This window comes from Nomascus leucogenys, chromosome 10 (genome assembly GCF_006542625.1).
Source record: "Nomascus leucogenys isolate Asia chromosome 10, Asia_NLE_v1, whole genome shotgun sequence".
In the NCBI taxonomy this organism is placed as follows: domain Eukaryota; kingdom Metazoa; phylum Chordata; class Mammalia; order Primates; family Hylobatidae; genus Nomascus; species Nomascus leucogenys.
Window position 1 is genome coordinate 4476440 of NC_044390.1, and position 25868 is coordinate 4502307.

Here is a 25868-nt window from a genome sequence, read left to right on the forward strand (position 1 = left end):
AATTTCAGCTCACTGCAACCTCCCTCTCAGGTTCAAGTGATTCTCCTGCCTCAGCCTCTCAAGTAGCTGGGATTACAGGCGCCCACCACCATGCCCGGCTAATTTTTATGTGTTAGTAGAGACGGGGTTTCACCATGTTGGCCAGGCTGGTCTCGAACTCCTGACATCAAGTGATCTGCCCACCTCAGCTTCCCAAAGTGCTGGGATTACAGGCATGAGCCACCATGCCCAGCCTGTATTTATAATACATTTCTTTTACATTTTATTTGATGTGTTTCCAACATTTTACCCAGTTTGGGGGGAATTCCATTCTATCCATGGCATCCATTTGCTCGTAATTGGTAGCCAGTCTTTCTGGTGCAGATGTAAAATGTCAACAGTTGCCAGCTGCGGTGGCTCATGCCTGTAATCCCAGCACTTTGGGAGGCCAAGGTGGGCGGATCACAAGGTCAAGAGATCGAGACCATCCTGACCAATATGGTGAAACCCCATCTCTGCTAAAAATACAAAAATTAGCTGGGCGTGGTGGTGCATGCCTGTAATCCCAGCTACTCGGGAGGCTGAGGCAGGAGAATTGCTGGAACCGGGGAGGCAGAGGTTGTAGTGAGCCGAGATCTCACCACTGCACTCCAGGCTGGGCGACAGAGTGAGACTCCATCTCAAAAAAAAAAAAAAAAAGTCAACATTTATATTTTGTAGTTACATTTTGTTTTCAAGATGTGTTGCTGTTTCTTGTTAATAATCTTATTATTTTTCATAAATATCATTCTTATTTTATAACTATTGTCTCCTGTTATAACTCTGAGGATGTGCTTATCAACACAATATTCCTCCTCTTCCTCCACTAACCACAGGTCGGTCCTTCTCTATCCACAGACCACACAGCTGCCAAGGGTAGGACGCGCCAGAGCTGCCGATCCTTAGAGTTTCCCGTGCAGCCAGCATTTCCAGCTCTTTGAGAGCTGCACCAGGACAGGACGATGGCTTTCTTCCCATCCTCCTCACCTAGGACAGGACAGGGTGGGCACAGGGACCCATCCAGCAAGTTATTATTTTTGTAGTTATTAAGATAGAAAGTATAGGCCGGGTGCGGTGGCTCACACCTGTAATCCTGCCTCAGCCTCCCAAAGTGCTGGGATTACAGCCGTGAGTCACCATGCCCAGCTGATTATTTTTTATTTGTATACATTTATGGGGTACAAGCGTAACTTTGTTGCATGGATAGATTCCAAAATGATGAAGTTAGGGCTTTCAGGTGTCCATTAACCCAGTGACATACATTATATCCATTAGATAATTCTTTTTTTTTTTTTGATGGAGTCTCGCTCTGTGACCCAGGCTGGAGTGCAGTGGCGTGATCTCGGCTCACTGCAAGCTCCGCCTCCCAGGTTCAAGCGATTCTCCTGCCTCAGCCTCCTGAGTAGCTGGGACTACGGGCGTGTGCCACCACGCCCGGCTAATGTATCCATCATCATAACACACAACAATTTGAATGAATCTCACAGGCATTGTGCTGAGTGAAAAAGGTCACCCTCAGAAGGTGAGGCGATGGACGATTCCATTTATACAAGAGTCTCAAAGTGACAAAGTGATAGAGACATAGAACAGATTAGCAGGTGCTAGGGTGGGAGAGCGATTATAAAGGGGAAGCATGAGGGAGTTCCTACGTGGTGGTGGGACAGTTCTGTGTCTTGACTGTGGTGGTGGTTCTATAAAGCCATACATACAGGCGATAAAATGTTACAGAACTATACCCATAGACAAAGAAAAAGGAGGAGGAAAAGAAGGTGGAAGAGGAGGAAGAGCAGGAGAAAAGAAGGAAAAGGAGAAAAGGAAATAGGAGGAGGAAGAGAAAAAGAGAAACGAATTATGCAGAAACTGGTGAGATCTGAGTGACCTCTGCAACCCAGTTAAACGTGTGGTGCCAGTGCAGTTTCTGGTTTTGAAAATGTACCATACGCCGGGTGCGGTGGCCCACGCCTGTATTCCCGGCAGTTTGGCAGGCTGAGGCAGGCGGATTGCCTGAGGTCAGGAGTTTGAGACCAGCCTGGGCCACATGGCAAAACCTTATTTCTACTAAAAAGAACAAAAAAAAATTAGTCAAGAATGGTGGTGGGAGCCTGTTATCCCAGCAACTTGGGAGGCTCAGGCAGGAGAATCGCTTGAACCCAAAAGGCAGAGGTTGCAGTGAGCCAAGATTGCGCCACTGCACTGCAGCCTGGCTGACAAAGATTCTGTCTCAAAAAAAAAAAAAAAAAAAGTACTGTAGTTATAAGAGATTACCATTGGCTGGGCACAGTGGCTCACGCCTGTAATACCAGCACTTTGGGAGGCTGAGGCGAGCAGATCACTTGAGGCCAGGAGTTCAAGACCAGCCTGGCCCACATGGTGAAACCCAGTCCCTACAAAAAATTAGCTGGGTGTGGTGGTGCATGCTTGTAATCCCAGCTACTTGGGAGTCTGAGGCAGGAGAATCCTTAAACCCAGGAGACAGAGGTTGCAGTGAGCCAAGATTGCACCACTGCACTCCAGCCTGGGTGACAGAGCAAGACTCTGTCTCAAAAAAAAAAAAAAAAAGGAGATTAACATTGTGGGGAGCTGGCTAGTGGGTACACAGGAAGCTATAGGTATTAATTTTTTTTTTTTGAGATGGAGTTTCGCTCTTGTTGCCTAGGCTGGAGTGCAATGGTGCAATCTTGGCTCACAGCAACCTCTGCCTCCCGGGTTCAAGCCATTCTCCTGTCTCAGCCTCCGGAGTAGCTGGGATTACAAGCATGCGCCACCACACCTGGCTAATTTTGTATTTTTAGTAGAGACGGGGTTTCTCCATTTTGGTCAGGCTGGTCTTGAACTCCCGACCTCAGGTGATCCGCCCGCCTCGGCCTCTCAAAGTGCTGGGATTACAGGCACGAGCCACCGCGCCCGGCCAGTATTAATATTTTAAAATTAAAAATTACATTTACAGAAAACTCTTGGCAGAACTTCAGATAAGGTAGGACAGAGCTTGGGCGGGTGGGGCCACACACACCGGATTCAGGGGGAAGAAGTTGTCATCGACGGCTTCTTGTTTCCTGAGTCGGTTGTGAGAAGGGAACTGCAAGAGTGGGGCAGAGAACCACAGTGTCTGAGCAAAACCTCCTCCATCTGCACATCCTGGGGACGAACCGGACAGCCAGAGAGCTGCGGCCGCCCCAGTCCCGCTCCGCCTTTGAAGGGTAAAACCGAAGGCGGGGCCTTGGTTCTGGGAGAAGGGACGCTATGACCACAGAATTCCTCTCCCTGCTTTGCCTCGGTGAGTCCTCCAGGGCTGGGACAAATGGGCTTGGGCTGGTGAGGAAAACTCATGTGGGAGTGGAAGTCCAGGTGGAAATGCGGTGTGTGGAAGTAATGACTTCCATGCGTTGCACACCTGCGGTAGGTGGGTCTGGGCTGTGGGCGTCGCCAGCGTGAGTTCTGCCGCCCACATGCAAGCCACGAGGAGGCCGCGCTGCAGAGACACGGGGACAGACTCCGCTGGGAAATGCAGAGCTGCGGTGGGGTCTCCGAGTCTGTATGCACTAAATACCGCAGTATTGCCATCATCCTCCGTCGGAATAAGGAGGGCTGGGCTTAAGGATCTACAGGGTGCAAGGCTGTGGGCAAAAGGACAATTTTCTTCTCTGTCTCTCTCTTATTTATTTATTTATGAGACACAGTCTCACTCTGTAGCCCAGGCTGGAGTGCAATGGCGTGATCTGGGCTCACTGCAACCTCCGCCTCCCAGGTTCAAGTGATTCTCCTGCCTCAGCCTCCCGAGTAGGTGGGACTACAGGTGCACGCCACCACACCCGGCTAACTTTTGTATTTGAAGTAGAGACGGGGTTCCACCATGTTGGTCAGGCTGGTCTCAAGCCCCTGACCTCAGGTGATCCACCTGCCTCAGCCTCCCAAAGTGCTGGGATTACAGGCGTGAGCCACCACACCTGGCCCCAAGTAGACAATTTTCTGACCAGCCCGATTCTTAGGCTGATTTTAACGATCCTCCAATTGAACCTGATGTATTCAGACAGAGCTCACACTGTGAAAAGGAAGACCTGGGTTATAATCTCAGCTTCACTACATAGAAGCTCTAGGCTTGACCCAGCAGAGCTCCACCTGCCTAAGGCCTCAGTTCCTCCCTGGTGCACAGGGGGTGTGGTGGACATCGACAAGCTTCATCTGCCTCAGTTCCTTCCTCCTTTTCTGGGTGCAGCCCTTCCTTTTGGGGTAATGCTCGTCTCCTACCACATTTGCACCTTAGATGAGCTTTTTTTTTTTTTTTTTTTTTTTTTTTTTTTTTGACAGAGTCTTGCTTTGTCTCCCAGGCTGGAGTGCAGTGGTGTGATCTCGGCTCACTGCAACCTCCACCTCCTGGGTTCAAGCGATTCTCCTGCCTCAGCCTCCTGAGAAGCTGGGATTACAGGCGCCCTCCACCACGCCTGGCTAATTTTTTGTATTTTTAGTAGAGATGGGGTTTCACCATGTTGGCCAGGCTGTTCTCAAACTCCTGAACTCAGGTGATCTACCCAGTTCAACCTCCTAAAGTGCTGGGATTACAGGCGTGAGCCACTGCACCCGGCTATTTGTGCCTTAGAGGTGACCATCGGGCTCATACGCAAGCCTCCAGCTGCTGAGCGCAGTAAGCTGGGCAACTAGGAGACTGACCTCATCCCCCAATGGCTGCCATACCAAAGTACTGCAAGCCTGATGGCTTAAAGCAATTAAAATTGCTTTAAGTTGGGGAGATGAGAAGTCTGAAACCAAGGTGTTGGCAATGTTGATTCCTTCTGAGGGCTATGAAGGAGAATCTGTTTTATGCCCCTCTTCTAGTGACGGCTGACAATTCTTGGCTTTTTTTTTTTTTTTTTTTGAGGCGGAGTCTTGCTCTGTCACCCAGGCTAGAGTGCAGTGGCATGATCTCAGCTCATTGCAACCTCCATCTCCTGGGTTCAAGCAATTCTCCTGCCTTAGCCTCTCAAGTAGCTGGAATTACAACCATGGGCCACCATGCCTGGCTAATTTTTGTATTTTTAGTAGAGACGGGGTTTCACCACGTTGGCCAGGCTGGTCTCGAACTCCTGACCTCAGGTGATCTGCCCGCCTCAGCCTCCCAAAGTGTTGAGATTACAGGTGTGAGCCAGTGCTCCCGGCATTCTTTAACTTGTAGATGCATCACTCCAATTGTTGGCTCTGTTTTCTTTTTTTCTTTAGACAGGGTCTCACTCAGTTGCCCAGGCCAGAATGCAGTGGCACCACCATAGCTCACTGCAGCCTCAACCTCCTGAGCTCAAGCAAGCCTCCCCGCAGCCTTCTGAGCAGCTAGAACTAAAGGCGCACACCACCATGTTGGACTAATTAATTTCTGTTTTAGAGATGGGGTCTTGCTATATTGCCCAGGCTAGTCTTCGGCTCCTGGGCTCAAGCAATTCTCCCCGTTAGCCTTCTGAGCAGCTAGAACTACAGGTGCACACCACCACACTGGGCTAATTAAAATAATTTTTTTTGTACAGATGGGATCTTTCTATATTGCCCAGGCTAGTCTCCAACTCCTGGGCTCAAGCAATTCTCATATCTTGGCCTCCCAAAGCACTATGATTGCAGCCTGGCCTCTCTGCCTCTGTCTTTGCATGGCCATCTTCCTTCTGCGTGTCTCTCTCTTTTTCTTTTTTCTTTTCTTTTCTTTTTTTTTTTTTTTTTTTTTTTTTGAGACGGAGTCTAGCTCTGTTCCCCAGGCTGGAGTGCAGTGGCGCGATCTCGGCTCACTGCAAGCTCTGCCTCCCGGGTTCACGCCATTCTCCTGCTTCAGCCTCCCGAGTAGCTGGGACTACAGGCGCCCGCCACCACGCCCGGCTAATTTTTTGTATTTTTAGTAGAGACGGGGTTTCACCGTGTTAGCCAGGATGGTCTCGATCTCCTGACCTCGTGACCCACCCGCCTCGGCCTCCCAAAGTGCTAGGATTACAGACGTGAGCCACTGCGCCCAGTTCTTTTTCTCTTCTTGTAAATTATATTGGATTAGATACCCAGCCTACTCCAGTATGACCTCATCTTAGTTTAATTAATTACATCTGCAAAGATCAGATAATGCTATTTTCAAATGAGGTCACATTCGCAGGTCCTGGGAGTTACAACTTGAACTTCTCTTTTCAAGAAACACAAATCAGCCGGGTGTGGTGGCTCATGCCTGTAATCTCAGGACTTTGAGAGGCCCAGGTGGGCAAATCTCTTGAGGTCAGGAGTTTGAGACCAGCCTGGCCAACATGGTGAAACCCCGTCTCTACTAAAAATACAAAAATTAGCTGGGCATGATGGCGAGCACCTGTAATCCCAGCTACTCGGGAGGCTGAGGCAGGAAAATCGCTTGAACCTGGGAGGCAGAGGTTGCAGTGAGCTGAGATAGCACCACTGCACTCCAGCCTGGGTAACAGAGGGAGACTCCGTATCAAAAAAAGAAAAGAAAGAAAAAGAATATGGGGATTGGGCTGGGTGCAGGTAGCTCACACCTGTAATCCCAGCACGCTGGGAGGCCAAGGTGGAAGAATCGCTTGAACTCAGGTGTTCGAGACCAGCCTGGGCAACATAGTGAGTCCTCACCTCTACAAAAAAAATTAAAAATCAGCCGGGCGTGGTGGTGCGTGCCTGTAGTCCCAGTTATTTGGGAGGCTGAGACGGGCAGATCACTTGAGCCGAGGAGGTTGAGGCTGCAGTGAGCTGTGACCGCAGCCCGGCACTCCAGCCTGGGCCACAGAGTGAGACCCTGACTCAAAAAGAAAAAGAATATAGGAATCACTGTTTGAACAGACGATGGGTGGATAGCAGAGATGAGATGATATAAGTCTAAAAGCGGGATTTGGGGAGGGTCTCAAAAGAGAGCCTGAGTCCTGGGATGCCCTGCCCACGCAGAGGCTGTTTCCTACCTGCCAATCCCAGCGAATCTCGCTGCCAACACAGCCTCGGTCCATCGTGAGGCCTCCACCTCATTCCTCTGCGGTGAAGCTTGGTGGGGGGTCACGTTCTGCATCGGCACCTGTGTCAACAAGAAACCAATGTCCTGAGACACTCTCGTGGCTCTAGAGAATTTCTACCTAAATTCTACGTAACTTCACCTGAAACAAGCCCCATGACTGACATCCCGTTTTCCACCCAAGTTTACGACGCTCCGTTCCCGGCGGGGAATGTAGAGAACAGAACACAGAAGAGGGAGGGGATAATGTAAGTGGAAACCAAAGCTAAACTGAGGAGAGTATTTGGGACCAGAAGACACGGGGAAGGGGGAGCAGATTCTCTCTACTGGAACTGAGCAAGAAAACCCTCTCGGCCGGGCGCGGTGGCTCCCGCCTGTAATCTCAGCACTTTGGGAGGCCGAGGCGGGTGGATCAAGAGGTCAGGAGATCGAGACCATCCTAGCTAACACGGGGAAACCCCATCTCTACTAAAAATACAAAAAATTAGCCGGGCGTGGTGGCGGGCGCCTGTAGTCCCAGCTACTCAGGAGGCTGAGGCAGGAGAATGGCGTGAACCCAGGAGGCAGAGCTTGCAGCGAGCCGAGATCGCGCCACTGCACTCCAGCCTGGGTGACAGAGCGAGACTCTGTCTCAAAAAATAAATAAATAAATAAATAAAAATAAAAAATAAAACCCACCTCTCTCACTCCACGATAAAATAACCTTTGCATTTATTTAAGTGGCAAGGGTAAAATCAGGCTGGGCGCAGTGGCTCATGCCTGTAATCCCAGCAGTTTGGGAGGCCGAGGCAGGCGGATCACTTGAGCTCAGGAGTTTGAGACCAGCCTGGGCAACATGGCGAAACCCCATCTCTACAACAACAACAACAACAAAAATTAGCTGGGCATGATGGCACACACCTGTAGTCCCAGCTACTCTGGAGCCTGAGGTACGGGTATCACTTGAACCCAGAGGGTGGAGGAGGTTGCAGTGAGCTGAGATTGCACCACTGCACTCCAGCCTGGGTGACACAGTGAGACTCTGTCTCAAAACAAAACAAAACACTGCAATCACAGAAAATACAAGAAAAAAGCATAGGTGAATGTTGAACAATTTCTAGATGGTGAAAGAAGGATTACTCGTGAAAGCAATTCAATACATCAGAAAAGGTTGCTGGGCCGGGCACGGTGGCTCACGTCTATAATCCCAGCACTTTGGGAGGCTGAGGCGTGTGGATCAACTGAGGTCAGGAGTTCAAGACCAGCCTGGCCAACATGGTGAGACCCTCTCTCTACTAAAAATATAAAAATTAGCCAGGCGTGGTGGCGGGTGCCTGTAGTCCCAGCTACTCAGGAGGCTGAGGCAGGAAAATCGCTTGAACCTGGGAGGCGGAGGTTGCAGTGAACTGAGATCATGTCATTGCACTCCAGCCTGGGCAACAGAGCAAGACTACATCTCAAAAAAAAAAAAAGAAAGAAGTTGCTGGAATTTTCTCCATACACCTAGCTTCTGAATGACAAACAATGGAACAAAAGTAAGAGGTAAGTCTGGGGAGATATTTGCCAAAAATATATACATATATGTAATACATATGTTTAATATATGTATTATATTTATATATGTATTATGTATAATATGTGTACATACATTTAATATATTTATTATATATAATACATATATACATAATACATATATCTATATCTCAGACCTATAACGAGCTAGTCATATGTTCTCTGCTGGATTTGTACTCAAGGACAAGCACATAATTCTTCTCTCATTGAGATTTCTCTTCCAGGGCTGTGTCTGGGCTACGAAGATGAGAAAAAGAATGGTGAGTTTTCTCCTACTTAAACTTTATTTATTCCTGCATCCCACGCTTCATGACCTTTTCCTTTAATCGTCTGAATTCTAGACTCAAATTAACTCTGAATTGTTTCCAGAGAAACCGCCCAAGCCCTCCCTCCATGCCTGGCCCAGCTCGGTGGTTGAAGCCGAGAGCAATGTGACCCTGAAGTGTCAGGCTCATTCCCAGAATGTGACATTTGTGCTGCGCAAGGTGAACGACTCTGGGTACAAGCAGGAACAGAGCTCGGCACAAAATGAAGCCGAATTCCCCTTCACAGACCTGAAGCCTAAGGATGCTGGGAGGTACTTTTGTGCCTACAAGACAACAGCCTCCCATGAGTGGTCAGAAAGCAGTGAACACTTGCAGCTGGTGGTCACAGGTGAGAAGGGCAGCCTCAGATGTACTCTTTGATGCACACGGAGTCTTGCTGTGTCGCCCAGGCTGGAGTGCAGTGGCATGATCTCGGCTCACTGCAACCTCTGCCTCCTAGGTTCAAGCAATTCTCCTGCCTCAGCCTCCCAAGTAGCTGGGACTACAGGCGCCCGCCACCACACCCGGCTAATTGTTTGTATTTTTAGTAGAGATGGGGTTTCACCGTGTTAGCCAGGATGGTCTCCATCTCCTGACCTCGTGATCCACCTGCCTCGGCCTCCCGAAGTGCTGGGATTATAGGCATGAGCCACCGCGCCCGGCCTAATTTTTGTATTTTTTAATAAAGATGAGGTTGTACCATATTGGTGAGGTTGATCTCAAACTCCTGACCTCAAGTGATCCATCTGCCTCGGCCTCCCAAAGGGCTGGGATTACAAACGTGAACCACTGTACCCGGCCTTTTTTTTTTTTTTTTTTTTTTTTTTTTTTTTTTTGAGAGGGAGTCTTGCTCTGTCGCCCAGGCTGGAGTGCAGTGGCATGATCTCGGCTCATTGCAACCCCTGCCTCCTGGATTCATGCAATTCACCTGCCTCAGCCTCCCGACTAGCTGGAACTACAGGGGTGCGCCACCACACCTGGCTAATTTTTGTGTTTTAGTAGAGACAGGTTTTACCATGTTGGCCAGGCTGATCTCAAACTGCTGACCTCAAGTGATCTGCCCACCTCAGCCTCCCAAAGTGCTGAGATTACAGGAGTGAGCCACTGCACTTGGCTGCTTTTTTTTTTTTTTTTTTGACAGAATCTTGCTCTGTCACCCAGTCAGGAGTGCAGTGGCATGAACACAATTCACTGCAGCTTCAACCTCCCAGGGTCAAGCAATTTTCCCATATCAGCCTCCCAAGTAGCTGGGAGTACAGACAAGCACCACCATGCCTGGCTAATTTTTAAATTACTTGTTGAGACAGGATCTATGTTGCCCAGGCTGGTCTTGAACTCCTGAGCTCAGGTGATCCTCCTGCCTTGGCCTCCCAAAGTGCTGGGATTACAGGCGTGAGTTACCAAAGCCTGCCTGATGCACGTATTTCTTTTCCTGTCGTGGGATGTGGCTGGGGAAGAAGGAACCTAGGAGACAAAAAGATAGATGCAGGCCGGGCACGGCTCGGTGGCTCATGCCTGTAATCCCAGCACTTTGGGAGGCAGAGGTGGGCAGATCACATGAGGTCAGGAGTTCGAGACCAGCCTGGCCAACATGGTGAAACCTTACCTCTACTAAAAATATAAAAATTAGCTGGGCGTGGTGGCAGGCGCCTGTAATCCCAGCTACTAGGGAGGCTGAGGCAGGAGGAGAAGCTCTTGAGCCCAGAAGGCAGAGGTTGTAATGAGCTGAGATTGTGCCACTGCACTGCAGCCTGGATGAAAGAGCAAGACTCCGTCTCAAAAAAAAAAAAAAAAAAAAAAAAGAAGGATAGATGCAACACCTTCAATGTGAAAATGGGAACTGAATGTGGGGCAAGATTCTCATCAGGGATTCTGAGAGGGTCCCAGGGATGTGGATGTGGGAGGGTGGTGTCAAATATGGTCAGTTAATAGAAAATTGAGGTATGGTAAGACTGACAGACCAAGTGATGATTGCCATGGAAAAGATGGTCTGTTACAGTCCCCAAGAGGAGGAGGAAGGCTATACTATGGGGGGGTATGGGGGGAAGCACTAGGGTCAATCAGGGGCAGAGGGAGGAGGAAGAACTGTGGACCATAGCTTTGATTGTATTTTGTGGGGAGAACAAGATTAGAGTTGGCCAGGTGTGGTGGTTCATGCCTGTAATCCCAGCACTTTGGGAGGCCGAGGAGGGCAGATCACCTGAGGTCAGGAGTTTGACATCAGCCTGGGTAACATGGCGAAACCCCATCTCTACAAAAATACAATAATTACCTGGGTGTGGTGGTGTGCACTTGTGCTTTCAGCTACTTGGGAGGCTGAGGCACGAGAATTGCTTGAATCCGGGAGGCAGAGGCTGTGGTGAGCCAAGATCGTGCCACTGCACTCGAGCCTGGGTGATAGAATGAGAACCTGTCTCAAAAAAAAAAAAAAAAAAAGAAAGAAAAAGAAAAAAGAAAAGAAAAAGAAAAAAAGAATTGGCTTTGGGGTATAGAGGCTGTCCCTGGTTGTCTAGTTCTTGGACCTGGGGTGATTAGGACAACATTGACCTTGAGTGTGAGAGCCCCATAATGAAGGTGTTTGGGAGTGTGGGGGCTCTGGATCTATTGGCTTGCATTTGAGGGACATACTTGAGGACAAGTGGTTTACTGGCTCTAGAAATTAACTAACCCTGGGAGGGGAGGTCCCACCAAGGGCAGCAAGGCCCCAAAATGTTAAAGCATCAAATGCAGAAAATGAAAGACATGGTTAATACGGAGAGATGGATGAGATAGTCCCCAAGTGCAGTAGAAAATGGAAAAGCCCTGGCCCTTCTCTTTACCTCCATTGCCTTGTCCTCTTCAGGATCACTCCCAGAACCTTTGCTCTCAGTCAATGTAGACCCTGGGATGACTCCAGGTCTCAGGACACTGCGATGTCTCACTCCATACAATGCAACTGAATGTATTGTCATTGCTCTGCTGAAAATGGGGATCCCAGAACCATTACAAGTCAGGCAAGTGAGAAAAAACCAGACTGATTTCATGCTCTGGAACGTGACAAGTAATGACAGTGGAAACTACAGCTGTGTGTGTTACCTGAGAAACCCATCACACTCGGCCTCCTTCCCCAGCAACGAGCTGGAGATCTGGGTGACAGGTGAGGATAGAGTGATAACACTGGCATTTGACATGTATCTAGCATTTTCTATGTTCCTGTCTCCACGACAGGTAACTTGCCTCCACTAACTCGTTCAGTCTTCACTTCCTATGAGGGTGGTTGTGTTACTAACTTCTTTTTGCTTGTAGAGATTAGGTGACCTCCCCGGTGTCACAAAAACAATGAGCTTCACAGTTGCTGTTCAGACATAAATGAAAATTTATATTTCTTTATGCCAGAGAAGGAAAGCCAGAAAGACTGTCCAGTGCTCTATGAGGGATGTAGGAATGGCAAATAATGGATTATGGGGCTAAGAGATCCCATTGTGTGGAAAAGTATGGCAGGCATGGTGCAGGCAACGGAAAAAAAAATGATGAGGACCACGGTGAGAAGATGCACATGGGAGGATTGTAACATAAATGACTTGAGATCCCAAGAAAGAGGGATAAAGAATAATTTTGCATCACTTTCATCTACCCATTTATCTACCCACCCATCCATCTATCAATCTACCCACCCATCCGTCTATCAACCTACCTACCCATCTATCAACCCACCCACCCATCTACCCACCTACCAACCCATCCACCCTCCCACCCACTCATTCACCCATCCATCCACTCACTTATCCATCTATCTATCAACTCATCCATCCATCCATCCATCCATCCTTCCATCCACCCATCCATCCTTCCATCCTTCCATCCACCCACCCCTTCTTCCATTCACACTCCCACCCATCCAACTTTCCACCCACCCTTCCATCCATCCACTCATTCACCACTTCGTCCATCCATTCATCCTCCCACCCACCCATCCATCCATCCATCCATCCATCCATCTATCCAATAATCCATCCAACCACCAACCCTTCCATTCATCCGTCCACCCACCCCCTCATCCATCTATCTACCCACCTACCCATTTATTTACCCAGCCACTCATTTGTCCATCCTTCCACCCATTCATCCACCCATCCACCCTTTCACCCATTCACTCACCCCCACCCACCTATCCATATATCCATCCATCCATCCATCCATCCATCCATTCATTAGTCACTAAACAATACCTCTCAATTGACCACAGTTGCTTCCAGCAGGTCAATCCTGCCATATCATGGGAAATCTCTGGAGAGACCTTACAGTCATCAGTGTAGTGTAGAAGTAGCCATGGGTCCACAGCAATGACTTAGCCTGGGCTTGGGGCATGATGAGTAACTGAGTACTTAATGTTTCACCTCTGATTTGCCCTCTTTCTGAGGCTCTTGATCAATGATACTCCGACAAGGTGCTCATCACTTTGATGTTGGTTTCAAATTGTATTCCCAATAACTCTTTCTTGTAGTCTTAAGAATTTTTGCACCCACACTTTAGCCCTAAAAGCCTGGAGATTATTTGCCATTTTCCAGTTATGTTCTCTGGCATATCATCTACTGTTTCCTGATTTCTTCACCTCTATCGCAGCTGTACCATTACATCACAAGACAGGCTATAGTATCAATTTCCAGTGGTTGATTTTCCAGGTCAGCCTTCCATATACAATCTGTTTGCTGCTTTGCAAATCACTTTATTATACTACTTTTTACTTATTACAAAATGGGCATATAAATGCTTCCATTACAAAAAAATTAATGCAAAATACCTGGCACAAAAATAGCTGCCCGTTCACCCTACAAATTCAGATACTTTGGTAGATCCTGAGCATATTGTAGGAACTGAGACGGACCAGGTCTCTGGCCAACAGGAGCTCACATTCTTCTTTGAAAGAAAGAAATAAATAAGAGCAAGCTATCGGAGTAATTAAAAAACACATTATAGATGGAAAATAACTGTGAGAGGCATTGTATTAGTGATCTATGGCTGCAAAACAAATTACCACTAATTTAGCAGACTGAAACACCTATTTATTATCTCACAGTTGATGTGGGTCAGGAGTCTAGGCACAGCTTAGCTGAGTCCTCTGCTTTGGGTCACATTTATGTTACATTACATAAAACTCTGTTTGCTAGGGCATTTGCTCTCTCTTTCTTCTCTCTCTCTCTCAATCTCTCTTCTTGCAAGTGCTGCAGAATCAGTCTAGCATGAATCCTACAGCTGTAAAGAACCAGATATTGCTAGCAACCACAGGAGTGGAGAAATGGACCCTTCCCCAGTCAAGCCTCCAGATGAGAACACAGCCCTGTGTCACTCAGGCTGGAGTGCAGTGGTACGATCTCGGCTTACTGCAAGCTCTGCCTCCCGGGTTCATGCCATTCTCCTGCCTCAGCCTCCTGAGTAGCTGGGACTACAGGTGCCCGCCACCTCTCCCAGCTAATTCTTTGTATGTTTAGTAGAGACGGGGTTTCACCATGTTAGCCAGGATGGTCTCGATCTCCTGACCTCATGATCCGCCCACCTCGGCCTCCCAAAGCGCTGGGATTACAGGCGTGAGCCACCGCGCCTGGCTGAGTAGGTGATATTTTAACTTAGACTAAGTGGTGCCACTGGGGAGATAGAAATATAGGCCGGGTGCAGTGGCTCATGCCTGGAAGCATTCTGAGTGGCCAAGGCAGGTTGATCACTTGAGGCCATGAGTTTGAGACCAGCATGGCCAACATGGTGAAACTCCATCTCTACTAAAAATACAAAAATTAGCAGGGTGTGGTGGCAGGTACCTGTAATCCCAGCTACTTTGAAGGCTGAGGTAGGAGAATCTCTTGAACCCAGGAGGCGGAGGTTGCAGTGAGCTGAGATCATGCCACTGCACTCCAGCCTGGGTAACAGTGCAAGACTCAAAAAAAAAAAGGAAAGAATTTGGGTGAATGGTGTTCTTTGTCAAGATAGAGAAGACTGGCAAGGAATCAAACTGGAGGGGTCGTTAGCAGTGTCATTCATAAATATTTTTGTTATTAAAAATACTATCAAACTCCAGGAGTATTAGGAAGAGTAATCTGAGGCTCTGTCCATGCTCTGAGGACCCAGGGAGCATCTAGGGAATGGAGAAGCCATTCTCTTTTCTGCTTCCCAAAGAAGACAGGAAGTCTATAAGTAGGACGTGAGGACTCCTGTCCCCAAGGTTCCTGTATGATTAGCGTAATTCCTTTTCTTCCCTCCTATTTTCTAGATAAACACGATGAACTTGAAGCTCCCTCAATGAAAACAGGTAAGAGAATTAGGAAGGAGATGTTTTTCCCAATTAGATCTGCTTCATGAGATGGGGGATCACCTTTGCTTAAAGTGCACAAGGAGAAATTTATTTTTATTTATTTATTTATTTGTTTGTTTGTTTTTTGAGATAGAGTCTCGCTTTGTCACCCAGGCTGGAGTGCAGTGGTGCAATCTCAGCTCACTGCAACCTTCGCCTCCCAGGTTCAAGCAATTCTCCTGACTCAGCCTCCCAAGTAGCTGGGACTACAGGTGTGTGCCACCACACCCAGCTAATTTTTGTATTTTTAGTAGAGATGGGGTTTCACCATGTTGGCCAGGCTGATCTCGAACTCCTGACCTCGTGATCTGCCCACCTCAGCCTCCCAAAGTGCTGGGAATACAGGTGTGAGCCACTGCACCCGGCCTATTTATTTTTTTGAGACAGTCTCGTTCTGTCCCCCAGGCTGGCGTGAAGTGGCACAATCTCAGCTCACTGCAACCTCCACTTCCTGGGTTCTGGGTTCAAGCAATTCTCCTGCCTCGGCCTCCCGAATAGCTGGGATTACAGGCACCCACCACCATATCCAGCTCAGTTTTGTTTTTTTTTTTTGTTTTTAGTAGAGATGGGGTTTCACCATGTTGGCCAGGCTGGTATCAAACTCCTGACCTCAAGCAATTCCCCTGCCTCGGCCTCTCAAAGTGTTGGGATTACAGGCGTGAGCCACCACACCCGGCCTAGAAGAAGAACTTTAATGCCCATTTTCTCAATGTTATTGGGGAAACTGCTGTGTTTTGAGGGTGGGGGATGAGGGGAGATAACCTCTAAAGTGCTTCTGGGTTCTGAAGAAGCTGGTGTGTAAAACAGCACAGAGGGCGTTGTTTGCCATACGACATGATGAAAAATTAGGGTGGGATTTGGGGAATAATGGGGGTGAATTTTTGGGTGACCCATTTGGGGAGTAGGACCGGGGACCTACGCAGAGTAGCTACTTTGGGAATATGTATAATCAAGAGTTTGTTATAACTCTAAAATTCTCAAACACAGGTGAATATTGAATTTTTTCCCCTAATGTTGCTTATTCATTAGCAATTGACTAAGATTCTGTCCTCAGAGGTTCTCATAAAAATTAGAGCTTTTGGGCCAGGCGAGGTGGCTCACACCTGTATTCCCAGCACTTTGGGAGGCTGAGGTGGGCGGATCACCTGAGGTCAGGAGTTCGAGTCTCTACTAAAAATACAAAAATTTGCCGGGCATTGTGGTGGGTGCCTGTATTCCCAGCTACTCAAGTGACTGAGGCAGGAGAATTGCTTGAACCTGGGAGGCAGAGGTTTCAGTGAGCTGAGATTACACCACTGCACTCCAGTCTGGGCAACAGAGTGAGACTCTGTCTCCAAAAAGAAAAAAAAAAATTAAAAAAAGTTAGAGCTTTTGGCAGCATTTGGCTGAAACAGGAGCTCATCCAGACTTTAAGGGCCAAATGCAGAATATAAATTGGCATCTAGATGCTTAATCATCCTTCCTTTCAGCAAGTCATAATCTTCCTGCAACCTACTCCAAAGAGCCAAAGTTGCTGAAGGTTGTTGCTAGCAGTCTGTGCTGGTATAACCAGTTTTTAAAAAGGTATCCTCCAAAGTGTTCTTACAAGATAGCTATTTGAAACGTTTTTATTCCATGATAGTAGGCTTGGGAAATGACTGCTACCCTAACACTATGAACACAATTCATGTCAGGAACATTTTCTAAGTAAGATATGAAATCTAACAGGAGAGAGGAACACAGAAGTGTCAGAAACAAGGTGGGAGATCTAGTGAGGTGTGAGGGGGAGGAGGAAGAGAAGCTTTTCTATTCTGAGCTCTTGTATCATTTATTTTCTTTCTTTTTTTATTGATATATTATTCACACTCCAAAAATTCACCCTTGTAAAGTATACAATTCACTGGCATTTTGTATATTCATGAGGTAGTATAACCATCACCACTACATAATTCCAGAACATTCTCATCACCCTAAAAGAAAATCTTGTACCCATTAAGCAGTCATTCCTCATTTCCCACTTTCCCACCAGGCCCTTCCAACCATTCATATGCCTCTTTGTGTCTATGATTTCGTCTATTCTGGACATTTTGTGTAAGTGGATTCATACACTATGTGATCCTTTGTGACTAGTTCCTTTCTCTTTAGCATAATGTTTTCGAAGTTTATCCGTACTGTAGCATGCATCAGTGTTTCATTTCTTGTCATGGTGAAAAGCATCGTATTGTATGGATAGACCACATTTTGCTTATCCATTCTTTTTTTTTTTTTTTTTTTTGAGATGGAGTCTTGCTCTGTTGCCCAGGCTGGAGTGCAGTGGCACAATCTCAACTCACTGCAACCTCCGCCTCCCAGGTTCAAGTGATTCTTCTGCCTCAGCCTCCTGAGTAGCTGGAACTACAGGCACCCGTCACCATGCCCAGCTAATTTGTGTATTTTTAGTAGAGAGGGAGTTTCACCATGTTGGCCAGGCTGGTCTCAAACTCCTGACCTCAGGTGATCCACCCGCCTCGGCTTCCCAAAGTGCTGGGATTACAGACTTGAGCTACTGTGCCTGGCCCCATTCTTCCTTTGATGGACATTTGTGTTGTCTGCACCTCTTGGCTAAAGTGAATAATGGTGCTGGAACACAGTGGTAGGAGTATCTGTTTGCCTCCCCACTGTAAATTATCTTGGGTATGTACCTAGAAGTGGATTTGCTAGGACATATGGTGACTATTATGTTCAACTTTTTGAGGAACTGCCAAATCATTTTCCATTGTGGCTGTATCATGTTATCTTCCTTCCAGTAATATACGTGGGTTCCAATATCTCCACATCCTTGTCAACACTTACTTTTCTTTTTTTAAATTATAGCCATCCCAGTGGGTATTATATAATTTCTTAAAATGTATTTTTTGAGTTCAAATTTGTATCATCACAATTCTAAACAGAATAAAATATCTTTGCCGGGCGCAGTGGCTCACGTCTGTAATCCCAGGACTTTGGGAAGATGAGGCAGGAGGATCACTTGAGCCCAGGGGTTCAAGACCAGCCTGGGCAACCTGGTGAGATCCCATCTCTACAAAAAATACAAAAATTAGCCAGGCATGGTGGTGTGCACCTGCAGTCCCAGCTGCTTGGGAGGCTCAGGCAGGAAGATCGTTTGAGCCCAGGAGGTTGAGGCTTCAGTAAACTGTGATTGTGCCACAGCACTCCAGCCTGGGTGACAGAGCGAGACCCTGTCTCAGTAAAGAAATAAAATAAAAGTAAAATATCTTTAAGCACAGGTATAATGTCCCCAGCCTGTATGTATATGCCTCAAACACACCAGAAAAGGACCCTATGTTCAATCGCTAGGTAGAGAATGAAGATGAATTTTATCACACAAGACTTGGCTTTCTTTCTGGTGTCTGTGGCTCCATTTATGCCCGTGTCAGGCTGTATGTTGTTGCTCAGTCTGATTCTAGTAGCATAGCAACTTATAATTTATTCTGGCAATTTGCAAATACTGATGCGAAATTTGGCCAGGATATGTGGACATCTCAGGGTGAACCCAGTTCAGCTGATTATGGGGTCATATGAAGACAAGAATTTTGCAATAATGTACTTCTCATTTCTAGTGAATTGCTGCGTGAAAGATACTGTAGGCTGGAAAAGGGGAGAACAGAAAGGACAAGGCAACGCTGCTGTTTCTCTGCTTCCATCTGGGAAAACTGAGAGTCCAGGAGCAGCTGTTCCTGCCCTGTTTTCATAAGTCCTTGGAGATGCACTGATAGAATTGTTGCTTATGGCCGGGCATGGTGGCTCATGTAATCCCAGCACTTTGGGAGGCAAAGGTGGGCAGAACACTTGAACTCTGGAGTTTGAGACCAGCCTAGGCAACATGGTGAAACCTCATCTCTACTAGAAATATAAAAAATTAGCGGGGTGAGGTGGCGGGCGCTTGTAATCCCAGCTCCTTGGGAGGCTGAGGGAGGAGAATTGCTTGAACCCCGGACGTGGAGGTTGCAAACCTGAGATTGTACCACTGCACTCCAGCCTGGGAGACAGAGTGAGACTGTCTCAAAAAAAAAAAAAAATGTTGCTTTTGAGGGGTTCTCTGATTCAGCTCCACCAGAAGCAGGCTCTTAGACAGCATTAGTGTGAAAGTGACATTGTATTTTATTTATTAGTTATTTAGTTTTGAGACAGTTTCGCTCTTGTTGCCCAGGCTGGAGTGCAATGGCGTGATCTCAGCTCACTGCAACCTCCGCCTACCGGGTTCAAGCAATTCTCCTGCCTCAGCCTCCCAAATAGCTGGGATTACAGGCATGCACCACCACGCCCGGCTAATATTGTATTTTTAGTAGAGATGGGGTTTCTCCGTGTTGGTCAGGCTGGTCTCGAACTCCCGACCTCAGGTGATCTGCCCGCCTCGACCTTCCAAAGTACTGGGATTACAGGCGTGAGCCACCGTGCCTGGCTTGAAAATTACATTTTAGGGAGTGGGGAAGAAGGGCTGGGAGGAAAAGAGATTAAACAAGGGTGGGATATCCGTGTCCCTCAGATGGTATCTTTGGCTCAATCCTGCAGAAAAGCAGTGGAGACACAGAAGGTCAAAGACCAGAGGCTATGGAGCTGGGGTCTTCACAGCAGTCAGTGGCAGTTTGCCCTGGGCATGTAAATTCCAAGGCATTTGGAGCTCTCCCAGGCAGTCCCCCAAAGAAGAGATACAAATGTTCACTTTGGAAAGGGAAAGAAGCCACGATCTAGAATGCATAAAAGTGGGAAAGGGATCTGGGGAACATAGGTTGAGGAACATTGACAGAATCTGTTACAGAGAGAGATGGGTGTGGGTGGAATATTGGGTGAAAAAAATCATCATTATACCTACAATCCCATTATCCTACACAATGAGTCAGTTTCTAGACTGAGTGCTTTAAAGCCAGGATTTTTCATCATTACCTAACTCTTCAAGTTAGATATTATTAGCTCTCTGCCCCCTCCTTATATTTAACCAAAAAATAACGTATTCCAGAAAGGGAAGGGAACATTCACAAAGTCAGGAGGTAGGAGACCCAGTACTAGAACTCAAGTATGTCTTGTTTCAAACTCTCCACTCCTTTTGCTGCTCCCTGATGATCAGCTCAGAAAGAACCTTATTTCAGGGAGGGGGATAGATAGATAATTAGATATGATAGATAATAGGTAAGTAGGTAGATAAATAGATAACTAGATATGATAGATTAGATAGATACATAGATGATAGGTAGATAAGTAGCTAAATATGATAGATTAGATAGACAGATGATAGGTTAAGCAGGTAGATAGATAACTAGATACAATAGGTTAGATAGATAAGTAACTAGATAGATAACTGGATATGATAGATTAGATAAATAGATGATAGGTAAGTAGGTAGATAGATACAGATAGATTAGCTAGCTAGCTAGATGATAGATAACTAGATATAATAGATAAGATAGATGATGATTAGATAGAAAATTAGATATGATTGATAGATACATTAGATAGATGATAGATTATATAGATGATAGGTAAGTAGGTAGCTAGATAAAGCTAGCTAGATAGATAGACATACAGATACATGGATAGATACATAGATACCTAGATAGGTGATAGAGTTGCAAAATAGAAAAATTAGATAGGTAGATAGATAGATAGATAGATAGATAGATAGATAGATAACTAGATAGGATAGATTAAATAGATTATAGTAGGTGAATAGACAGATACATACAGATGATAGATGATAGAGAGATGATAGATAACTAGTTATGATTGACAGATACATTAGATAGCTGATAGATTTGGTAGCTAGATGATAGGTAAGTCAGTAGATAGATAAGTGATAATTAGATATGATAGGATGGATAGATTAGACAGACGACAGGTAAGTAGGTGAATAGACAGATAAAGATAGATACATAGATGCCTAGATAAGCGATAGATTAACAAGATAGAAAAATTAGACAGTTAATTACATAGGATAGATTGGATAGGTGATAGGCAAGTAGGTAGATAGATAAGTGATAATTAGATAGGACAGATAGATTGGATAGATGATAGGTAAGTAGGTAGAGAAACAGATAAAGATAGATAGGTAGATAGATAATAGATACCTAGATAGATGGTAGATAGATTAGCGAGATAGATAAATTAGATAGGTAATTCTCTATATATAGACATGTAGAAATGCCAACGCAAACATAGTCAGTGAACCAAGTAGGTGAAGGGTCTGGACGGGAGACCCTCTGTTGGTGCAGAGGACCAGGCATGTGAAGCATCTCAGACTTGGCTCTGTAATGCGACCACAGATCATTGCACACCTAGGAAAAATTCTCAGACTCAAAGCACACTAACAAAGACAGCGGAATCATGTTTCTGCTACTTACTCCTTAAAGTCTCATGACTTGTGTTTCTTGACTCTAAAGTGCCAAGAAGAACAAAAAACGGGGGGAACTGCATGGACTCTGTCGCCTAGCTTTAGTACCAGGTTGCTCGCTCTTCCTCAACGCTGTGAGCTTTGCACGCAACGCTTGTTGTAATCCCAGGAGTCACACGGGAATGCATGCCCTTCACCAGTGGGAGGGAAATAATTGTACTACCTTGCAGGGTTGTTGTAAGAATTTAAAACGCTCTGATGTAGACTTGCATGGCAATATTGCTCAAGAACTAGTTTTTTTGTTTTGTTTTGTTTTTTGTTTGATTTTTTGTTTTTGTTTTTTAATTGGTAGAAATTTTATCTCCTGAGAGGGATGCTTTTTTGAGTTGGGGTCTCGGTCAGTCGAGTGTATGATGCAGTGGTGCAATCTCGGCTCACTGCAACCTCCGCCTCCCAGGTTCAAGCAATTCTCTTCTCTCAGCCTCCTGAGTAGCTGGGACTACAGGCGTGTGCCACCATGCCCAGCTTATTTTTTATATTTTTCGTAGAGACAGGGTTTCACCATGTTGGCCAGGCTGGTCTCGAACTCCAGACCTCAAGTGATCCACCTACTTCACTCTCCCAAAGTGCCAGGACTACAGGCATGAGCCACCGCGCCCGGCCACTGGTCATTCTTTTCTACCCTGGTCTAACTCTGTTCTTATTAGGAATCCTCCCTGAATTCTCCCAGCTGATCCCTTGTCGTTCTGGTGTCTTGGGGAATCATGTCTCCTTCAGAGAGCCCCACCCCTCCCCACTCTAAACGCCTTCCATGCCCTTGTCACTGCTGTTCATTACCTGGCATCAACGAGCTCTTTGAAGTGTGTTTGAAGTTGGCTGGGCGTGGTGGTCTGTACTCCCAGCTACCCTGGAGGCCGAGTGAGGAGGACCACTCGAGCTCAGGAATTCGAGTATGATCGCACCACTGCACTCCAGCCTGGGCAACAATGGGAACCCATTGGCACATCTGGGATTGGCACCCTGAGCTCCCATCCCAGCCCATTCTGTGACCTCCCTCCTCTCCCCTCTTCTCCCCTCCATTGCCCTCACCCTCTCCCCAGAATCTTCACATCCCATCCTTTCACCTCTCTCTCTCTCTCTCTTTAAAAAAAGAAAAAAAACACGTTTGAAGTCAAGAGCTGAGATCATGTGTGTGTTAGCCAGGGTTTTCCAGAAAAACAGAATAGAACATATAGATATAAGCTGGGTGTGGTGGCTCACGCCTGTAATCCCAGCACTTTGGGAGGCCGAGGCAGGCGGATTGCCTGAGGTCAGTAGTTCAAGACCAGCCTGGCCAACATGGTGAAACCCCGTCTCTACTAAAAATACAAAAATTAGCCGGGCGTGGTGGTGGGTGCCTGTAATCCCAGTTACTCAGGAAGCTGAGGCAGGAGAATTCCTTGAACCCGGGAGGCGGAGCTTGCAGTGAGCCAAGATTGCACTATTGCACTCCAGCCTGGATGACAAGAGTGAGACTTTGTCTCAAAAAAAAAAAAAGAACATACACATGTAGATACATATATGGAGAGAGAGATTTAAGGGATTGGTTCACGTGATTGTGGGGGGCTGGCAAGTCTGAAATCTGCAGGGCAGGCGGGCAGGAGATCCAGGGGAGACTTGATATTGCAGCTTGAGTCTGGAGGCAGAATCCCTTCCACCTTGGGGGACCTCAGTCTTTTCTCTTAAAGTCTTAAAGCCTTCAACTGATAGGATGAGGCCCACCCGTATGACAGTAGGTCATCTGCTTTACTCAAAGTCTATTGGTCCAAACGTCCAGCTCTGAGGAAGTTCCATTCCGAGGCGGGAGATCCAGACTTGGAAGCCAGGCCATCTGTCTGGCTTCTCTAAGCTTTTCTGCTCACCCCTATCAGTGGATTTCAGACACTGATTACACAGACAGACGTGGTGGCTCACGCCTGTAATCCCAACTACTCGGGAGGCTGAGTCAGGAGAATTGTTTGAACCAAGGAGGTGGAGGTTGCAGTGAGCCAGGATCACACTCCAGCCTGGGTGACAGAGCACAGCTCCATCTCAAAAAAAAAAAAAAAGTGTATATATATATACACACATTTATATATATACGCACATATATATACATTTATATATATACATACATTTATTTATATATGTGTATATATATATACACACATATATATGGAGCAACTGGAACAGAGCTGGCTCACAATAAATGATCAATATCATTGCTATGCACCAAACATTCCCTGGGAATTTTTGGAATTTCCTATGCGCCAAGCACTGTTCCAGCCCTTTCTATAGGTACTGACCCACCATCCAATAAAGTAGCTACTGCTGCTATCCTCACTTTACAGATGGGGAAACAGAAGCTTGGAGAAGATTAAGGAAATTCCCCAAAGCAATAGGAAATTCCAGCTCCGAGGTGGGAGATCCAGGCTTGGAAGCCAGGCCGTCTGTCTGGCTCCTCTTAGCTTTTCAGCTCACCCCCATCGGTGGATTTCAGGAGCCAGGCTGATTCTCTGACCTGCTCTTCCCTCTCCAGACACCAGAACCATTTTTGTCGCCATCTTCAGCTGCATCTCCATCCTTCTCCTCTTCCTCTCAGTCTTCATCATCTACAGATGCAGCCAGCACGGTGAGCTCAGAGAACGCAAAGGGAGAGAGGGGGAGTGAAGGATTTTCTCGGTAGGTAAATTCCTCCTGCATTTTTTGTAGGTTCGTCATCTGAAGAATCCACCAAGAGGTAGACGCTTGGCATAGCTCATGCTCCACTTAGTTCCCATGTCATTCTCAAGGGAACCCACTGGCACATCTGGGATTGGCACCCTGAGCTCCCATCCCAGCCCATTCTGTGACCTCCCTCCTCTCCCCTCTTCTCCCCTCCTCTCCCCTCTTCTCCTCTCCTCTCCCCTCCTCTCCCCTCCATTGCCCTCACCCTCTCCCCGAAATCTTCACATCCCATCCTTTCACGTGTCTCTCTCTCTCTCTCAGAACCAGCCATTCCAAACTTCCAGAGCAGGAGGCTGCCGGTAAGGGACCGGGGAAGTTTAAGGGAATCACCGGATAGAAAGACTAAGTTCTGACTTCTGCAGCTGAGAACTGATTTTTTTTTTTCTTTCTCACTCAGAGGCAGATTTATCCAATATGGAAAGGGTATCTCTCTCGGTGAGTCCTCCCGCTTAGGAGTCCTACAAGAGCTCCCTCACCACAATGGGCTGGTCGTGTGTGCCTCCTGGTTAAGCCCGTACAGAAATGTATAGTTTATCACCCGTGTGGTCTTAGACAAGTCACGAAACTCCCCTAATGAGAACCAAAATCTCCATTTAAAAGGCGTATGCACGGGCTGGGCGCGGTGGCTCACGCCTGTAATCCCCACACTTTGGGAGGCCGAGGCGGGCGGATCACGAGGTCAGGAGATTGAGACCATCCTGGTTAACACAGTGAAACCCTGTCTCTACTAAAGATACAAAAAATTAGCTGGGCGTGGTGGCGGGCGCCTGTAATCCCAGCTACTCAGGAGGCTGAGCCAGGAGAATGGTGTGAACCCGGGAGGCGGAGGTTGCAGTGAGCCGAGATCACGCCACTGCACTCCAGCCTGGGCAACAGAGTGAGACTCTGTCTCAAAATAAATACATAAATAAAAATTTAAAAAAATGAGAAAAGGCTTACGGAGATCCATTGATGTCACAGACATAAAGGGTTATAAAAACAGAAAAGAAAAAGAAATGCATCTGGTGTGACCGAGGACCTGGATTTTAAATTAAATTTAATTGTAATTAATTTAAATGTCAATAGCCATGTGTGGCTAGTGGCTGCCATATTGAACACTCAGTTCTAATATTCATCTATTTTCTCCAAAGACGGCAGACCCCCAAAGAGTGACCTATGCTGAGCTAAGCACCAGCGCCCTGTCTGAGGCAGCTTCCGACACCACCCGGGAACCCCCAGGATCTCATGAATATGCAGCACTGAAAGTGTAGCAAGAAGACAGCCCCGGCCACTAAAGGATGGGGGATCGTGCTGGCCAAGGCTATCGGAAACATGGAGATGCAGATGACTCTGTGTCCCCTGCTCTTCATCCGTATCAATAAAATTAAGTTTCTCATCTTAAAAAGAAATCTGACTTATTTATGGATTATTCATGCCCAAGAACCCCATCATACTCTTTCTACCCCACATTTCCTCCTAGAACAATTCAAGGAAATAAGAAATAATGATTGATCAGCTATCCAGGAAAAAATGTAAGAATTATTGAACATCTCCAGAAAGCACAAGCAAAAAAGAAAATGGCCGGGCTCACACCTGTCATCCCAGCACTTTGGGAGGCCGGGGCGGGTGGATCATCTGAGG

General features: G+C 46.8%; 1 protein-coding gene across 3 annotated transcripts; it reads left to right on the forward strand.

The window, feature by feature from the left end:
* The first annotated feature begins 3082 nt into the window (after positions 1-3082).
* Positions 3083-25636, forward strand: VSTM1 (V-set and transmembrane domain containing 1). 3 transcript variants are annotated; one of them, XM_030821823.1, is made up of 9 exons: positions 3083-3292; positions 8758-8793; positions 8903-9187; positions 15080-15118; positions 24061-24153; positions 24234-24261; positions 24510-24547; positions 24646-24683; positions 25379-25636. In XM_030821823.1, the coding sequence occupies exons 1-9, from the start codon at positions 3259-3261 to the stop codon at positions 25496-25498; spliced, it is 711 nt and encodes a 236-aa protein (XP_030677683.1). In that variant the 5' UTR covers positions 3083-3258; the 3' UTR covers positions 25499-25636. The 3 variants fall into 3 exon arrangements, with proteins under 3 accessions (XP_030677683.1, XP_030677684.1, XP_030677685.1); XM_030821824.1 differs by lacking the exon at positions 24061-24153; XM_030821825.1 differs by lacking the exons at positions 8758-8793; positions 8903-9187; positions 15080-15118.
* The last annotated feature ends 232 nt before the right edge of the window (positions 25637-25868 follow it).